Source organism: Dendronephthya gigantea, unplaced genomic scaffold (assembly GCF_004324835.1).
Source record: "Dendronephthya gigantea isolate DGI-Jeju-01 unplaced genomic scaffold, DenGig_1.0 000026F, whole genome shotgun sequence".
NCBI classification, from domain to species: domain Eukaryota; kingdom Metazoa; phylum Cnidaria; class Anthozoa; order Malacalcyonacea; family Nephtheidae; genus Dendronephthya; species Dendronephthya gigantea.
The window spans coordinates 1,590,686-1,607,010 of NW_021163036.1; the positions used below are offsets into that span (position 1 = coordinate 1,590,686).

Here is a 16,325-nt window from a genome sequence, read left to right on the forward strand (position 1 = left end):
GAAACACTGAGCTATATATCATTTTGGACAAAACTTTTCGATTTTTCTTCCTTCTTCTCAGGACCAGATGAGATAAATGTCCCTCGTCAAGAAACAAAACAATTGTCTATTTCTGCAGGAAAACGGGCATATCATCAATGCATTTCAATTTGATTTCAATCTTTACTGAAAACAACATCAAATTACAACTCGGTTTTCAGATTGATTTTAGATCACAGCAAAATCAACTCGATCCATGCGTGGTGCATTGATTAGATTAGAATTTAACACGAATTCCAACCTAATCTCAAAGATTAAATTCGTTTATTTAGAATCTTGGAATTATTTTTACGTTTCCTTCATCAAACGCAAGTTTTGATTGGTTGAAATGCTTGATAACGTTTCAGCCAATCAGGTCGCTCGTTTTAAAGATATTGTGAAAGTTATGCAGTCAATCTGAAAATAATGGCGATTTCGAGAGCAGTTTAATTACTTATTTTCCTGTTTTTGGCCTATATTTTTGGGGTATTTCGACCTGTTTATGTTCTCTGTGTCTTTATCAAAGATACCACGATGACTTTGATGACATTATTTGGCTGTATTTTGATCGCTTTTGGTCCCGCAGCCGTGATATTTTTAGTGGCTGTGGCAAGAGATCATTTTCATGTGATCATTATGATTTCAAGGTGAGATTGCTTTCATCACACTGTCTCAAGCTTCTGCAAACCTTGTTTGTACTCTTCTTCTTGTTCGCTAGTCACACATTTAATATTTGTGAATATTTTCAGCGCGTTCTTTTGGCTGCTGTCTTTACTTCTTTCATCAATTTGGTGGACAATCGTCTCTCCTTTGAAGAAGGATCTCGCGTTTGGCGTAGCATTTTCAGTGCTATTTCAAGAACTGCTTCGTTACGCTTTCTTTCTATTGATCAAGTAGGTCTTATGTCATTTAAGATTTGTTTTAGATAGACATAACTAGTTTAACATATGTAGATGAGAGGGTAGATGGTCAAGCAGGTCAATCTATCTGTACAGATCCATAGGGTGACACATTGATGAATGTCTATCATTTTATCATTTCAGAAAAGCTGAAGATAGTGAGTTAGTCTCACTAGCAAGCAAGTCATCTGGCTTGTTTAAACACAAGACTGCCTTTGGTATGCTTTGAGTAATCAGATCAATAATAGATTAATTTGTTACTATAATTGTTTCATTCCTTATAATTATTAATTATATCATTGCATTATTAATCTTTCTATGATTAATCTTTTTAGTGTCAGGTCTAGGATATGGTATAATGAGTGGTCTCTTTGCCATGGTGAATGTTTTAGCAGATATAACTGGACCTGGTGCCCCAGGTCTTGATGGAGAGTCACCACAGTTTTTGATTATTTCAGGTAAGCTCAGGTAATTTCTTATTAAGCACATTGATCATTATACTCTTCTGTTTTACCGCAGTTAATGGAAGGAGGATGGTTAGCGTGTCTCACCTCAAATCTCATTCTCAATTTCTAGCTCTTCTGACGTGTGCCTTTGTGCTTTTGAATACGTTTTGGGGTATTATATGGTTTGAAAGTTGCAGCAGGAAGAAATATGCTTACCTTGCTCTTGTTTTTGGATCTCATATGTTTGTTTCATTAATGGTATGTTTGTTTAGTATTTGTTATGACACCTAGTTTGGGTTATTTCCTCCTGTAGTCAATCACACTTGATCAATTATAGATGATCCTTACTGGACCTCTAAGAAAATAAGTTCTGTACAAGTTGTTATTGTTCCTGTTTAACTCGTTCATTTCTGTTCATTTCTGGACTGCTTTCCACTTATGCATTTTCCATACGATAGACATGCACATAAAAGTCTTAGATCTTTTTATATCTTAAAAAAAAAACAGGGAAATAAATGCAAAGAACTTTTCTGCATATTTTTTTAATGCATTTGTTGACCTGGATATTAAATACTAAAAATTTAAATGTATTAAAAGAATTTCTGTGGGTGAATGTGACTTGTCATAACATTGCTCAATTACTTTATCTTTTAGACACTGCTTAACAATAGGAAACACTATCTTGGTTCGATGATGTCAGCTTACATTGTCTTGATTATAATGGCCGTTTTGGCTTTTAAAGTGGCTGGTGGTAGCTTACAAAACCTACGTTCAGCTCTTGCCCGGAAACAACGTCCTCAAATGCACAATGAGGATGTGACAGTGGTAAGCCCAACCACATAGGATCCCTATAGATCTTCATGGATCTCTGTGGATCTTAATGGCAAGGTATCACTGTGGATATTGGTATACCTTTGAACGGTGATATTTGTGGTTACAAAGTATCAGAGATCATTATCAATGAAATCCCAAGAAAGATTGTGCTGATTGTGGTACCAATTGAAAGTAATTTTTCACTTTCAAAATGTCACTTTTTCACTTTTAAAATGTGTTTCCCTCTAGAGACCAATTTATCAATGAACTATAAAGAATAAAGAAATATAATACATAACCGTAGCAAAATTCTGATTCTCTAAATCCAAAACATTAACGCATCATGAGGAAGTTTTAATGTTTTAGCAGTTAAATCACAGATGCTTAACATTGGTATTTGATACTTAACATTGATGCTCTATCTCTGCTTGCTTGCTGATAAAGTTTATAATCTAGCTGTTGTTTAGTTCAGGTTTCCCTGAGTGTAATAATACAAAAAGATAATCCTTACTGGAAAAGGTTTTAGAACTTTTGTTGTCATACTGTATACTCTGTTGCTAATATTACTGCCACAAGGTACCATATAATGTTTAATTTAAGCACACAAAATCCTAACATATTAATAGTTTACCAAATATAATTACAATCTCATAACTTTAATAATCATGCCGAAACTACTGACCCAGGGTCAGGGTATATATCAACCAGGTTCTAACGTTCTGTTTATAACATTCATTTCTGTCCTGGTGTTAGAAACCTGTGTTAAAAAACTATTTGCTGATGTGATCGGCGATGAGTCATCATCATCACTGATCTCGATAGGTTCGGATGTATCTGGATGTAGGTCTTGTGTCGAAACAGTTGATAGTTGATCTGTAGTGGTGGTTTCATTAACGGTTAAATTGCTGTCACTTGGGTTTGTTTGATTCAATGTTGATCTTACTGTTTGAGCCATTTGTTTAGCTTCTACAATTGAGAAGACAGAACTAAGATTAGTATTTTTGATTTTTTGTATCATTTACTCAAATTGAAACTTTTTCGAACTTTCATGGTACCTTCTAATATGGTTTGTTTCTTCTGTAGCAAAGCAGCTTTCTCGTCGGCTAGGTATATTCTGTTGACCATGACTACCTCAGCTGAGGGTACATCTCGCTTAAATAGAAATAACTTATATTAAAATGGCTTTATTTATACAGGATATCTCTATCAGTTCTAAACCGTACTTCTGTGATGACATATATTTGATCGAATAGTACTAAAGAAGGAAACTAGACCAACTTTTTTACAGAGACATACCTGCATATCATTGAGCAGTAACTGTCGATATTTGTCAATCATCTTGTCACTTTTATATGTTAGTTGTAAAGCCAATTTGTCCAGTAATACATTTGCTTTGAAGAAGAAACAGCATTGTAAGTTTCAAAACTAATTTCTTCATACTAGAGGTCCACGTATGATCACTGGATCCAGTGGAGGAAACCTGGCCAACTTAATTTATAAAAACTTATACCTTTATGTTGCATTCTGGCGTTGGGGATGGGTTCTGAGTAGACGTGATATGGTGTAAGGCGTGTGATTGCATCTTGTTGTGATTTGAATGGCTTGTGTATGTCTGTGGAGCAAACATCATTTTGGTCCTTCTGTACAGTAAGCTTCACCCTTCATAAAAAGAAAGTAAATTGAGAATTGGAAATGGCAGAAACAACCCCCAGTGTACTGTCAAAAAGTCTATCCATCTACAAATTAAACATTGTTAGAATCACCATGATTGAGATATATAGGAACTTCCAACTGGACTGTCACTCTTACCGTTTTATCAATTTGGACTCTTCTGTTTCAACAGCCTTTATTGGTCGTTTTGCACTTTTTGTTACATCCTTGAAACACAATAGTCATTTAGCATCACAATGAAGAGCAAATACTGAATAACGCAGACATGCCAGCTATACCTGTTTAATCTGGGATTTAGGAGTCGATGCCTGGACTTTCTGGTTAACCTGAAAGGGTGGTCACGAAAGATTTAATTCAGATTTTTTTATCATATTGACATTCAAATTATTTACTAAGTTGAGGGAAGAAGCTAAGCAATTATTTACTAATGTAAATCTTGAACACTTGCCTTGATAGCACCAGGCTCGCTTTTCACAACAACTTGGGGTTTCACAGCTGCTGTTTTTGTCGTAACAGGTGATGCTGTCACAAGTTTGCCTTGAATACTCAAATTTTTGCTTGCCAACTGTGCTTGGATTTGTTTAAACTGTTCCTGTGATAGTAATATTGGTCTTCCCTCTTTCGTTTGAAGCAAAACCTTTGGCTGACCATCGCTGGCTGCTGCCATGCTGAGGGTGTTAGAGTTCTGAACTATGACCACTTTTTGAGTTGTAGCTAGTTTTTGCTCTGTCTTCTGTATGCTGGTATTTTGACCAGTGGATGGTATGGTGATTACTTTCTTGGGGTTGGCAATGGTAACATGTGTCAAAGAAGAAGTAGATTTGGGCAATTGCGTCACAATGTTTGTAGTGCCGGCTTTTTGTAACTGAGTCATACTTGAAACAATAGGATTTTGAGAGAGAGTTAAATTTGTACTTGGTTTCTGTAGTTGGTTCAAGGTAGTCTTTGGCAAATGAGCAATGCTTTGGGCTGGTTTCTGCAGTTGGTTTACAACAGACTTTTGTAATATTCCAACAGTTTGTAATTGGTTTCCAGTAGTTTTCTGTAAATCTCCAACTGTTAGTGCAGGTTTCTGCAGCTGGACTACTGTTTTAACTGGAGTTGCAACTGTTGTGGATACTGTATTTCCAGGTGTAACATTTTGTGGTCTAGCATTGCTTATAAGACCAGCTTGTCTTAGATTCAGTTGTTTTAGTTGTTGAGCCACAACTGGGTTCTTCTCCAAAAACTGCTGTAGTTGTTTCGTATTGATTGCTTCTTTAAGTTGCGAGGCCAAGTTTGCTGCATTGATAGTTGTCGAAGGCACCTGAGGTTGAGCTTGTTGTGTCACTGTGACTGTGTTGGCGGCATTCATCTGCGGGGATTTCATTTGGAGCAATTGTTGCTGTGGTTGTTGTTGTGAATGAGTATGGGTAAGTTGCTGTGAGAGTTGCTGTTGTTGTGAAAGTTGTTGTGGTTGTGAAAGTTGTTGCTGTTGCTGTGAGATTTGTTGCTGTGTGAGTTGCTGTTGTGAAAGTTGTTGTTGTGAAAGTTGCTGCTGTTGTTGTTGCTGCTGCACTCGAGCTTGCAATGCTTGCTGTACCAGTTGATTCTGTTGCAACAACTTTTTCAACTGATTTTGTTGTGCCAGCTTTTGCTGTTGGGTCAAACTTTCCTGGCCCAAACCGGATGCTTGTTTCAAATCCTTTTGTCCAACGTTTGTCTGAAACTGTGTTTGTGCCAGTAAATTTTGCACCAGCTGCAAATAGGCTTGATCTTGGGTTTGCTTCACCTTTGCACTTTGAGCAGTTGAAACTTGCTCAGGCTTTGGGGCAATCTGTTTTGGTTGTAGCTGAACCAAACTAGCTAAACCTGACTTCCCAATTTGGTTTGACACTGTTTGTTGAAGTTGTGGTACAGTTAAAGTATTCAGAATTTGTTTTGGCAACTGTGTTTGTCCTTTAGCTCCAAGTGTGAATGCATTTTGTAAATTTTGTTTTGGCCTAGTATTTGAGGTCCCAAGGCCGGCCTGGGTGCTCTGCACAGGTCCACTTGGATTTGATTGGGCGATTATGAGTTTCGGTCGAATTGCAACTAGCTGTGGTTGACCTTTAATGGGCACAGTTTTAATACCCTGGGTTAGTAAATTTCCATCAATTGTAATTTGTGAGGTGTTTTGTGTTGCTGGAGTTGAAGCATTTTGAGGTCTAGGTGCAATACCTTTGGGCCGTAATATGGGCAGTGGCAAACCCTTAAGGTTTTGTGGTCGTCGTGGTGGAGTAGATTTTGTGGGTTGCTGGTTGATAATCTGTTTTGGGGAGACAGCAAGAGGTTTGTCAGCAGTTGCTAAGGATACTGAGCTGGTTGATAAAATATTCCTTGTTTTGCCTGTATCACTTAAGGCAAAAGATAGAGGTGAATTTGTTAAGGTAGTTTGCAGAGTAGAGATGCCGACTTGGTTTGCACCAACCGATGACAAACTGCTTGTATTTGGAATAGTTGCTTTTGAGGTTAGCAAGTGTTGGTTGTTCAAAGAAACACTGGTGCTTCTTGAGCTGCTGACCGTGGTTAAGTCGTTTGTCCTGGTGTTGTTTGTTAAGCCGTTAGTTATCGAAGATAAATCGTTTGCCAAAAAGTTTCCCTGGCCATTTCCCGAACTAGATGGAAAGGAGAAGTGGGCCAATGGTGTGCTTTGCTGGTTCATGTGCCCAGTCAATGTTGTACTTGAATTTGAACTTTGAGAGATTGATGACTGAGAACTGCATGTTGAAAAAGCAGTGTTGTCACTTCTTGAAATATTGTTGCTTGCTTCAGGTTTCTATGAGATGGGTAAAGGACAAGAGTTACTCAATGATGCAACTTCATAGTGACGTCTGACCTGGAAGAACCTACACCTCACTAGAGAAAGTCATAATTGCTTACTCACATTATCAGTTTCGTCACTCAAAGGTGGTACTTTACCCTCAACAAATGCAATCTGTAAGTACAATATAGTTTGGTGTTTTAATGTGGTTTAAACAGTGTAAAATGTATTAAGGATATAAAATTTACATTAGTGCAGGGCCTGTGGGCTATCAAGTATTTCTCTTAATTGAAGATCTAAACATTCATCAAAGAATCAGAATATTTTTACAAACACAGCCAGGGAGAGTTATATAAGAGTTATATATAAGAAATTACTCCAGTTAATATTAAGAGCTGACTCAGCTGGGAAATTATCACAAATTATATATCGAACTTATCAACATAAATTATGCCCATGGGTGAAAGAATATCCTACCTGACTGGTACTGCGAAAAAATTCTTTTAAGGCTTGCGGGTCACTACATTTAGAAATAGAATCAAGTTGAACAGATTTAGCTAAGATTCAGAAGTTTATAAGTAAAAAATCGGTCGATTTTGATAAAAATTTCATAAATTCTCCGCAAAACGGAAGATAATTATATTCCAAATTATGCTAATTTATGTACCTGATCACGTCTAATAAGCATTTCCCATCATCCATCACGATGCCGAGCCCACTGCATTTTCTGAAACGCAAAAAGTGTGAGTTTTTTGCCGATCGAAAAACTAGTCAGCTCTCTAATACAGACAAAAATACCAACAAAATACCCTAAAACAAAAAAACGTCAAAAAACGGCCAAACCAAGGCCAAAAAAGCGAAATTTGCCGAGTCATTCTGACCGCCTGTTTGCTGCCGATTTCACATATGACTGTAATTTATCAACATTTTCTACCCCAGGCAACACCACTGAACCCATATCCATTCACAGAAACATTAGAAATACACTTTGCTTTGATTTTCTAACAATTCACGGTCGAAATCGGCTTTTTCAGCCGATATATGGCGTATTATATGCCTATACGGCGATTACCGACCGATGTCGAACACGAAAATTTGACTTTTTTCGACGATTTTCGACGTACCGTGTTACATACTGTTTTCCCTTGATAGCCGGAGCCCTCGTTTGTTCTCTAACTTGTCAAGGATCCCGTTTCCCCACTTTTCTTAGGCAAAAATTCAAAGCCACGCGATCGGCGCCTGTCGTACAAATTCGATTTTAGCCAATGCCAAGAGGGGACGCCGGGCCCTGAAAATATGACGTCATATCACTTCCGCGAAGCCGCGGAGAGAGTGTTTTCTACTGAGCTATAGGAGTAAAATCATGACTGGAATAATCAAAATTAGCAGTGATTCTGATTGGTCGTTGACTCCGTTTTAATTGCAGGTTATACGGTTAGTGAAATTGTATATAAATTCGATGATATAGCTTCATATTGTACATGCAATGAGCCAATGACTGAGGGCTCATACGACCGGGAAAAACTGCGAATTCAAGCACAAATCTAGGTTTTGCGAGATGGGCGTCGGCAACTCGAAATATGAATCTTGAGGGAATTAAGGGAATTATAATTTTAATACAGCGCACATGACCCAGTGTACCCGAGAAAACACCTATTTTCGAACGTTGTCACGTGTCAAATCGCTGGTCAAACCCGTCACGCGTGTGCGTGGATGAGCGCGCGCGGTTCCTTCTCCAAAAATTCGGGGCATCCATCATGGTTTCTCAGGGCCGAAGCGATTTTCAGGGGCTCCCAAGTGCTGATTCAGGGGCAGAAATTGCTAGTTCTTTAACCCAAAAGGAAGGTAAAAGTTTATTTTTAAATATCTTCGGTTATCTCTCGTATCTGAATCCAAACTAGCGCCTGTTTTTTATGATTTTATAAAGCCTTCCTTGGCATAACTTCCTGTGAATTTTTAGTTCAGAATATGAAAGTAAAAATACATATTTTTCCCTCCAAAGTTTGGGAAATTTTTTGGCTTGTGCGAAGAACTCTTTACTCAATGGAATTACCTATGAAAATACGTTTATTTTCGTGTAGAAAGCTGATTCTTTTTGAAATTGTTGCTGTGTATTTTTAATTACAATAGTGTACCCCCTGGGTTATAAATTATTGTATTACGCATATTTGGTAGACAAACGAACAAAGATTCTCAAATCAATTTTAGAATTCATATTCAAGACTTGTATTCAAATGTAGCAAATATTGTAAAATTGCTACAACTGAAGACAATATGGGCAATTTCGCAGCACTTTCTCTTTTCATGCATAACTCATACTTTATTCATAAAGATAAGGGACTAGTTTCACACTTTCACTGTTTCAAATGCTTGTATTTTCCTCAATGAACACAAACACTGGGGAATAGATGAAAAAGTGTTTGTGCTGAATGTGTCTTGCATGCTGCAACCAATACTGCCCATCTTTAAACTTGGAGTAAAATAATACATGTTTTTTAAACAGATGCCACTCAAAGCCATATTTTTGAGGCAAGAAATAAGGATGAACCTTCCAACTCACAGAAAACCCAAACAAACAATGAAACTCTGTCTGCTAATGAAGAAAGCATACATAGAAACATTGAAACATCTGACAATATATCACAGTTGCCCAGCACACAACAAAAATCCAACCCAAGCGCAGCAAAGGGCATTGGTTCACAAGATGTTCCTTCTCCACATCTCGGAACTTCAACAGGCAAGGCTCGGGACTTGAACAGTGAAAATAAGATGTTGCTATCTGGCGTTCAGACAATCCCTGAGCAACTGCCATTGATTTTGACCGAGGGAGATGCGGAGGAACATGAATCACTGACAATCATTGCAGGAAATGAACAATTACAGGTCAGTTTGAAACTGGACCAATTACTTATCGTTATATCATAATGCCAGATCTATGAAGAGGGTGTCTAAGGGTATGGGTGCATAGTGGTGGGCACCTCTGTGGATTTAGATTCGCACTATATGACAGCATGTACCAAATTTGTGGAACTTTGTACAGTTATCTGGCACCTAAAGAACTCTTGCTGCATCCATCACTGTTATACCAACAAAATTTGCTATGATCACAATCTGAACCTTCGTCATGTGTTTAATCCACGCTATCATTGCAACATTTATAATTCATCATAAATATTATATTTACAATCTTCCACAATGCATAGGGTGTCTCGACTCAAGCTGTTCTTGGCAATAATAATAATCCTGGTGCCAGTGGTATGATGGTATTCTCGTCAGCTGCCATAGCACCATCAGGTCAAATCATACCAATTGGTGGTACAAATCTGCTGGTATTACACAGTATAGATGGTCAGGGTCAAGTCTACCAGCAAGGCACTGTCTTTGTACAGGCTGGTCAGACGCCGGCTGAACAGAAAGAGACAACGCAGGTGAAAAAAAAATTAGTCTCTAGATTGAACCACTGTAATGCTCAAAGACTATCCATAGTAAAACTCACTAAGTATCTGTCATCTTACATTAGCCAAGTGAAGAAAAAGATGGAAATAAGGAATATAAATGCTCTGAACCTGGTTGCTCCAAGATTGCTCCAACTTCGTGCAAACTTAAACTTCACATGTTATCACATACTGGGGAACGACCTCATAAGGTAATAATATTTCAGTATACCAATGAGTATACCAATGAACTTAATCATCTAGCTCTCATAGTGTCATAGTATAATCATCTCTCATTAGTCATTTTTTAGGGAGAATTCCAGGGGGGCGCCATCCATACCTTCACCTTAAACATGTTGGTGTTGTTTGTGGCTAGTGTGTAGCCAACACTGGGTAATTTTAAGATGAACTGTTTTCTCATTTAGTGTCCATTACCAGGATGTGATTGGGCTTTTACCACAGCTTACAAACTAAAACGGCATATGCGTGGTCACACTGGTGAAAAACCTTTCATTGTGAGTATCCAGTGTAAATAAATAAGGATAAGTTTAGTTTAGCTATCCAGTATAAATAAAGTTAGTTTAGTTTAGGTTTCCTCCTGTAGTAACACTGGATCAATAAGAGATGATCCTTACTGGACCTCTAGGAAGAATAGTTTAGAACTGATAGAGTTATCCAGTATAAATGAAGTTAGTTTAGTTTAAGTTTCCTCCTGTAGTAACACTGGATCAATAAGAGATGATCCTTACTGGACCTCTAGGGAGAACAGTTTGGAACTGATAGGGCTGTTCAGTATGAAAATTGCATATTAAACACAGGTAATATTCTAAAATGCTCCAACTTTCAGTGTGAAATCAACGACTGTGGAAAGACCTTTACAACAACCTACAACCTAAAGACTCATCAGAAAGCGCATGTTCGTGAACAGACCAACGTTTGCTTGTTCCCTGGTTGCGGGCTAAGCTTTACCACACTTCATCGACTGCGTGTCCACGAAAAGAAACACGTGGTCTCGCACGAGGTGCACACGTGCACCATTGATGGTTGCGGGAAGCAGTTCAAATCATTGGGATATTACAATACGCACGTGAAGACGCATACTGGAGAACGCCCGCACGCATGCACGTACGAAGGATGCGACAAGCGGTTCACCAAAGCCTCCAAGTTGAAACTTCATGTGAGAACACATACTGGAGAGCGACCATTTGTCTGCAATGAAGAGGTAAGGTGTGCTAGTCTCATGCCTTTCTCCTAAGACTAGCAAATTTGATCTTGATAGATCTGAATTCCAGTAAGTATTACGAGATCAAGGTTGGGTTCATCTTATAATAACTGACTGGTTAGATCAATCAGTCCAGTTGGTGATAAAACACAAGGTTTTCTTCAGGGAAATTTTAGTGCCTGATTTAAGCTTTAAGTACATGGACTGGGTTTAGTTCGTTTACTCTCCTAAGTCCCGCCTATCATATTGTACAACAATTCCTTTATCATTAGGGGGCTTCCTCTTTAGCCCGGGATTATTCACCACACTCTCTTTTTGAAAATCTCTGGTTGAATGTGACATTGCTTGTTTTTTAAGGGTTGTACATGGTCCTTCACAAGTGCGTATAAGCTGAAACGTCACATGAGAAAACACAGCGGAGAGCGTCCGTTCACATGTCAATACGCGGGTTGTGGAAAGTCTTTCACCCGAGCCAGCCACATGAGAACACATCAGATGTCCCACACTGGAGAGAAACCTTTTATTTGTTCATATGAAAGTAAGTTGGTCAAGGATGGAACCTGTACGATTTTGGAGTATAATTTCTATACATAATTTGATTCCATGCCTGAATTCACATCCCTTTTAGCCTAGGCTAGGGGGGGCATGCCTTCCTGTATATTCCAGACCAAATGAACGCGCCCCCCGAGTGTGGTAGTCATTCCTTTCTTTCAATCTTCCTTTCACAGACTGTCGCAAGGGTTTTACAGCTGCCAGCACACTCACGATACATTTGAGAAAACATTCTGGAGACAAGCCATTCAGGTGTGCCGTTGAAGGCTGTGACAAGGCGTACACAACTGCGGCCAATCTGAGATTGCATCAAAAACGACACGAAGAAAAGAACTCAAGTCCCGAAGAGACAATGGATCAAGAACAATGTTCAGGTAATTGATCGCAGAACCGTGTATGTACTTCACTGAAGAAGTTAACCTAAGAACTCCCGCCCTATGATTGAACAAATTTTGCATTGAATTAAAACTGTTAGAACTTTGTCTACTTGTTATACAGTCGGCTCCAGGGCCCAGATTGTTAATACAATACTCCGACAATAGTTAGTCAAAATCATGTTTCTTGAGGTAAACTAGGATTCAAGTACCTCAAACTGTGGTTAAGAGTTTTATACACCTGGCTTTAGACGGTTAGATCTCCTGTGATATTACCTTCCTTTTTTTTTACAGATCAACCGGCGTCTATACATTATGTAGATATCGGTGGGGTGAACTCTGTGGTGTCGACTAGTACTAGCCCTGTCCCCAACACCCCCTACCCAGTTATCCATCCATTTAGCGGAGAAGACTTCGCTTCCGAAGATGTCGCCTCGTTGACCGTCGTACATTACTCGACCGAGGAGACATTCCCGCCTCAGACACCAGTCTCCGATTCCTCTCACGGCATTTGTTTCCAGTTCTCTTCCAACGATTCGTACGCCAGCACGTCGCATGGCAACGTGCCTTTTACCGCTGGTACGCCACTGCCGTCGCCGGGGGCTCATTACGTTCAAGCGAGTATGGACGTCGAGGTATCTGAGGACCTGAGCACAAGTCATGGTTCTAGAAGTGCTGACCAAGTAAATTCCGAAGGATTTGACATGCAGGAACAAAGTCCCTCGTGTGAAACATACGTCGTCCGAGAGAGGGGACACATTGTCCGGGAACGAAGTGCCGATGATGAAGGATACATTGTGCAAGAACCAAATTCCGATGATGAGGCGTATATTGTCCAGGATGAAAACGCCGGTAACGAAAGGTACATTGTCCGCGAAGGGCAGATTATCCGGGACGAGCCTTCCGGTAGCGAAGGTTACATTGTTCGTGAACAAAATTCTCCTGATGATGGTTACATTGTCGGGTCAGAGAATTCACCTTCTCAAGAATATATTGAACAATCCTCTGAGACTCAAGACTATATTCCCCAGGGACAGAATTCGGAGAGAAGTAAAACCTCCGAGGATCTAACATTGCCCACCATGGTGGTCTTTATCTCCCCGGATAATGAATCCCCTGGGCAAACAGTGGTTGTGACTGAAGACATGGATGAGACGAATGAACAGACAGACAGACATATCACATTGAGAGAACCAGCTTCAATTGGGCAATCGGCCCCACCTTCCATCATATTCCAGGTTAGTAGAGGATTGGACTTAACCCTAATTCAAATCCTAATCCAACGCTATTACGCTAATCCTCTGACTTAATCTCAGGAAACTAAATGCATATTAATTCATTTTTTAGGGTAAGGAAGTGAAGCATTCAAACGAGCAGGCAAAATTAACCGACAATAACATGAAAGATTCAATAGACCGGACACGCAATGAATTACCTGTGTCAAACCTCAGTCTTAATCTATCCCTATCCGATGACATTGATAAATCCCCTGTGTCCCCATTTACAACGCATGTCCACGACCATCCCCTAGATCACGAGAGCACTATTAATCTTCAGGACTTAAGGTAACAGTGGTGTACCGAGTAGTTATTTGGAAACTCGATAGCAATCGCGGAGACAGCGGAATGAAATCAGGAAAATTGCAAAAGCTGGTACGAAATGGTAATGGTTATGGTCTAGTCAACATCCCAGGATTTTTCTTTCACCGCATACTAAAATTGGGGCAGTAATAGCCCGCACGGCAGGCAGACTAGAACTGTTGTGAACACTCTGCTATCGAGGCACTGTGATTGAAGCCAATTACACCAATTAATAATATATAATTATATAATATACGTTGGTAGTAAATATAGTCATCCAGCGTCAAAATCACTACAAAGAGATCAGTGTTTAAACTAGCACCACTAAATCATCTCTTATTTGAAGTATTGGGTGTCAATAACGAAAATCAATAAAAATCAATACAATCAAAATGGACGATGATAAATGTCCTTTACAATACATTGAATTCAAGACTTTAGATCACGGTAAAATGTGTCCGTCTTATTCATCTGTTCTTAAAAGGCCCCAAGATCAAGGTAAGGTATTGTTATGTTTGCCTATTGAAGTTTCCGCTTTGTAAGATTAAACTGAATTGGATGAATTTTAAAGTCTTGATTTCGAAAATGCCTTATTTTTTTCTAAAGGGATAACGGTGGAAGATTTGCCAATGCTTCAGAGCGATCTAGAAACTTTGTTGGCTGCTGTAAACCGTCGTTCTAGGTTACTGGAGTCTGAGAACAAAGTTTTATCTGATTGGGTCGACAGAAAAGATAAGAAAGGCTCCAGACAGAAAGAGTTAGAGATTTTGAACTCTTTGAAAAGATGTAAACCTGCCTCAGGCGATCAAAGAGGAAGCAAGGTACATATTCTTATGTACATCTGTAATCATGCCCCAGACTGCAGAGTTGGGGATCGCCGTACCCAAGATGAAATTGGTGGTGCGCCTGGCTTTTCATACAAGGCAGTTTACATGAGCCCGGTTACCCGAGATTCAACAAAACGTGAGATGATTTTGAGGTGTTGAAATGAGCAGATAACATGATCCTGGCAGTCGTATAATCACCACATCAATAGCATGTGCTTGTTTGGTGTCATAAAGACTTATCCCAATACCTCAAAGTTCTCTCACGCTTCGTTGAATCTTGGGTAACCAGGCTCATGTAAACAGCCCCTAAGTAGACTGGATGCACATAACATGCACCCATCTGTGCCTGAGGCTTACCTGCCAAAATTTGGTGCATCTGAACATCAGCTTTCCTTAAATCTAGTGGATTTCCTAACCCTGCAGTCTTATCTATGGGATGGTTGCATATTAGTAGAATGATATTTTTCCACCAGATAAACTGGTTACCTCATTTTCACTTTTTAGAAACAAAAATTGGATGACAAGTCAACAGCCCTCGCTCAAAAGGTCAAGGGCAACAAAAAATCATCAAACGCAAAATCCCAGGACTATTTTGATGCTGACGAAGAGACAAATACTGTGAAATCAAAATCAATTGATGCTCCAAACCGCTTCTGGGCCACAGTGGAGCCATACTGCGCAGACATTACCTTGGAAGATTTGAAATTCTTAGAAGAGTCAATAAAATCATCTGAGGATAACTCAGAGTACTATAAAGTGCCGTCTTTAGGAAAGCATTATAGTGAAAAGTGGGCAATGGAGGATTTAGCAGAAGAACAAGAATTTGGAAAGAAGGTGAACGAAAAGAAACAATCCACATTAAAATCTAGTAACGTTGACAGTGTTAATGAGGCTACTTTGGTTGACATTTTGAAAAAAGGTGCTACAGACATTGGAAATTTACCATCAGATGAGGTCTGTCCATTTGGACCACTAACCCAAAGGCTGATTAGTGCATTTGTAGAAGAGAATATCATTGCACCAATCACAGAAGATGGTTTGGATGCAAAAGCTGCTATCGACAAGGTGGCACCTCCAGCGGGAACAAAATTGATGCACGTGCCGCATGCTCGCACGCTGGAAGTGAAAATCAGGCAAGAGCTGATTGCACAAGGGATAATTGAGAAACCAGCAGAAAGCGATGAACTTCAAGATGGCGGCGGCGGTGGTGACGAGATTCTCAACGAACTAAAAAAGCGACAGGCTGAACTTCAAGCATTGGTCACATCCAACCAGAACACGAAACGCGAACTTCTCGAGGCCGCCCAGACGGAAATGCGGAAACAGGAACTGCGGCATCGCGTGCAGTCTGCGGACGCAGACGTCCTGGAGTGGTTTCGTAAGTTTTCTTCATACAAGCAGAATAAGAAAAGTCCGACGAAGCGTGAACGAGAGATGGCGAGTAATGCTCTCAAAGAACGTGAAACGATTCTGCGTGTGCTAAATTCGGAAGTACTTTAGGTGGTGTAGATCGCCACAATAATTTAGTATTTGTATCCAAATAAATTTGTCTCAACTAAAATGAATCAGATCCAGTTTTACCTACTTTTTTGTACGACTTATTTTATACTTATCATAATACAGTGCAGCACGAAATATTTTCTCTTTAAACCCAGTCCTAACCGGCACCCTTTCCTAAGTGCAAATCACGAAATCCGTTAATATTAC

The 16,325-nt window shown here is 39.4% G+C and overlaps 4 protein-coding genes across 5 annotated transcripts; 3 read left to right on the top strand and 1 right to left on the bottom strand.

Annotated features, from left to right (window-relative positions):
* The first annotated feature begins 450 nt into the window (after positions 1–450).
* Positions 451–2,530, top strand: LOC114523122 (gamma-secretase subunit Aph-1-like). Its single transcript, XM_028543970.1, has 6 exons — positions 451–665; positions 768–911; positions 1,062–1,135; positions 1,253–1,375; positions 1,494–1,621; positions 2,018–2,530. Exons 1-6 carry the CDS (start codon positions 553–555, stop codon positions 2,204–2,206), a joined length of 771 nt encoding a protein of 256 aa, XP_028399771.1. The 5' UTR covers positions 451–552; the 3' UTR covers positions 2,207–2,530.
* Positions 2,531–2,866: 336 nt separating this feature from the next.
* On the bottom strand, positions 2,867–7,890 carry LOC114523256 (bromodomain-containing protein DDB_G0280777-like). Its single transcript, XM_028544122.1, has 11 exons — positions 7,754–7,890; positions 7,297–7,356; positions 7,107–7,149; positions 6,753–6,803; positions 4,296–6,644; positions 4,126–4,173; positions 3,986–4,053; positions 3,687–3,835; positions 3,473–3,567; positions 3,232–3,328; positions 2,867–3,142 (listed from the first exon to the last, which is right to left on the bottom strand). Exons 2-11 carry the CDS (start codon positions 7,329–7,331, stop codon positions 2,877–2,879), a joined length of 3,201 nt encoding a protein of 1,066 aa, XP_028399923.1. The 5' UTR covers positions 7,332–7,356; positions 7,754–7,890; the 3' UTR covers positions 2,867–2,876.
* Positions 7,891–8,384: 494 nt separating this feature from the next.
* On the top strand, positions 8,385–14,088 carry LOC114523134 (zinc finger protein ZXDC-like). Its single transcript, XM_028543983.1, has 10 exons — positions 8,385–8,474; positions 9,133–9,512; positions 9,833–10,057; positions 10,150–10,275; positions 10,489–10,578; positions 10,911–11,285; positions 11,643–11,823; positions 12,014–12,211; positions 12,506–13,449; positions 13,559–14,088. Exons 1-10 carry the CDS (start codon positions 8,387–8,389, stop codon positions 13,778–13,780), a joined length of 2,829 nt encoding a protein of 942 aa, XP_028399784.1. The 5' UTR covers positions 8,385–8,386; the 3' UTR covers positions 13,781–14,088.
* Positions 14,089–14,154: 66 nt separating this feature from the next.
* Positions 14,155–16,168, top strand: LOC114523135 (transcriptional adapter 3-like). Of its 2 annotated transcripts, none has more exons than XM_028543984.1 (3): positions 14,155–14,289; positions 14,398–14,612; positions 15,123–16,168. In XM_028543984.1, the coding sequence occupies exons 1-3, from the start codon at positions 14,184–14,186 to the stop codon at positions 16,116–16,118; spliced, it is 1,317 nt and encodes a 438-aa protein (XP_028399785.1). In that variant the 5' UTR covers positions 14,155–14,183; the 3' UTR covers positions 16,119–16,168. The 2 variants fall into 2 exon arrangements, with proteins under 2 accessions (XP_028399785.1, XP_028399786.1); XM_028543985.1 differs by having other exon boundaries at positions 14,252–14,294.
* The last annotated feature ends 157 nt before the right edge of the window (positions 16,169–16,325 follow it).

Coding starts and splice junctions, on each gene's coding strand:
- LOC114523256 (XM_028544122.1), bottom strand. CDS start 7,331: ATGGATGATGGGAAATGCTTATTAGACGTGATCAG. Junction 3,836..3,985: donor GAGTCCAAATTGATAAAACG/GTAAGAGTGACA, acceptor CTTTTTATGAAG/GGTGAAGCTTACTGTACAGA. Junction 3,568..3,686: donor CGCCAGAATGCAACATAAAG/GTATAAGTTTTT, acceptor TCTTCTTCAAAG/CAAATGTATTACTGGACAAA.
- LOC114523135 (XM_028543984.1), top strand. CDS start 14,184: ATGGACGATGATAAATGTCCTTTACAATACATTGAATTCAAGACTTTA. Junction 14,290..14,397: donor TAAAAGGCCCCAAGATCAAG/GTAAGGTATTGT, acceptor TTTTTTCTAAAG/GGATAACGGTGGAAGATTTG. Junction 14,613..15,122: donor GCGATCAAAGAGGAAGCAAG/GTACATATTCTT, acceptor TTCACTTTTTAG/AAACAAAAATTGGATGACAA.
- LOC114523122 (XM_028543970.1), top strand. CDS start 553: ATGACTTTGATGACATTATTTGGCTGTATTTTGATCGCTTTTGGTCCC. Junction 912..1,061: donor GCTTTCTTTCTATTGATCAA/GTAGGTCTTATG, acceptor TTATCATTTCAG/AAAAGCTGAAGATAGTGAGT. Junction 1,136..1,252: donor TAAACACAAGACTGCCTTTG/GTATGCTTTGAG, acceptor TAATCTTTTTAG/TGTCAGGTCTAGGATATGGT.
- LOC114523134 (XM_028543983.1), top strand. CDS start 8,387: ATGGTTTCTCAGGGCCGAAGCGATTTTCAGGGGCTCCCAAGTGCTGAT. Junction 8,475..9,132: donor TTCTTTAACCCAAAAGGAAG/GTAAAAGTTTAT, acceptor TTTTTTAAACAG/ATGCCACTCAAAGCCATATT. Junction 10,276..10,488: donor CTGGGGAACGACCTCATAAG/GTAATAATATTT, acceptor TTTCTCATTTAG/TGTCCATTACCAGGATGTGA.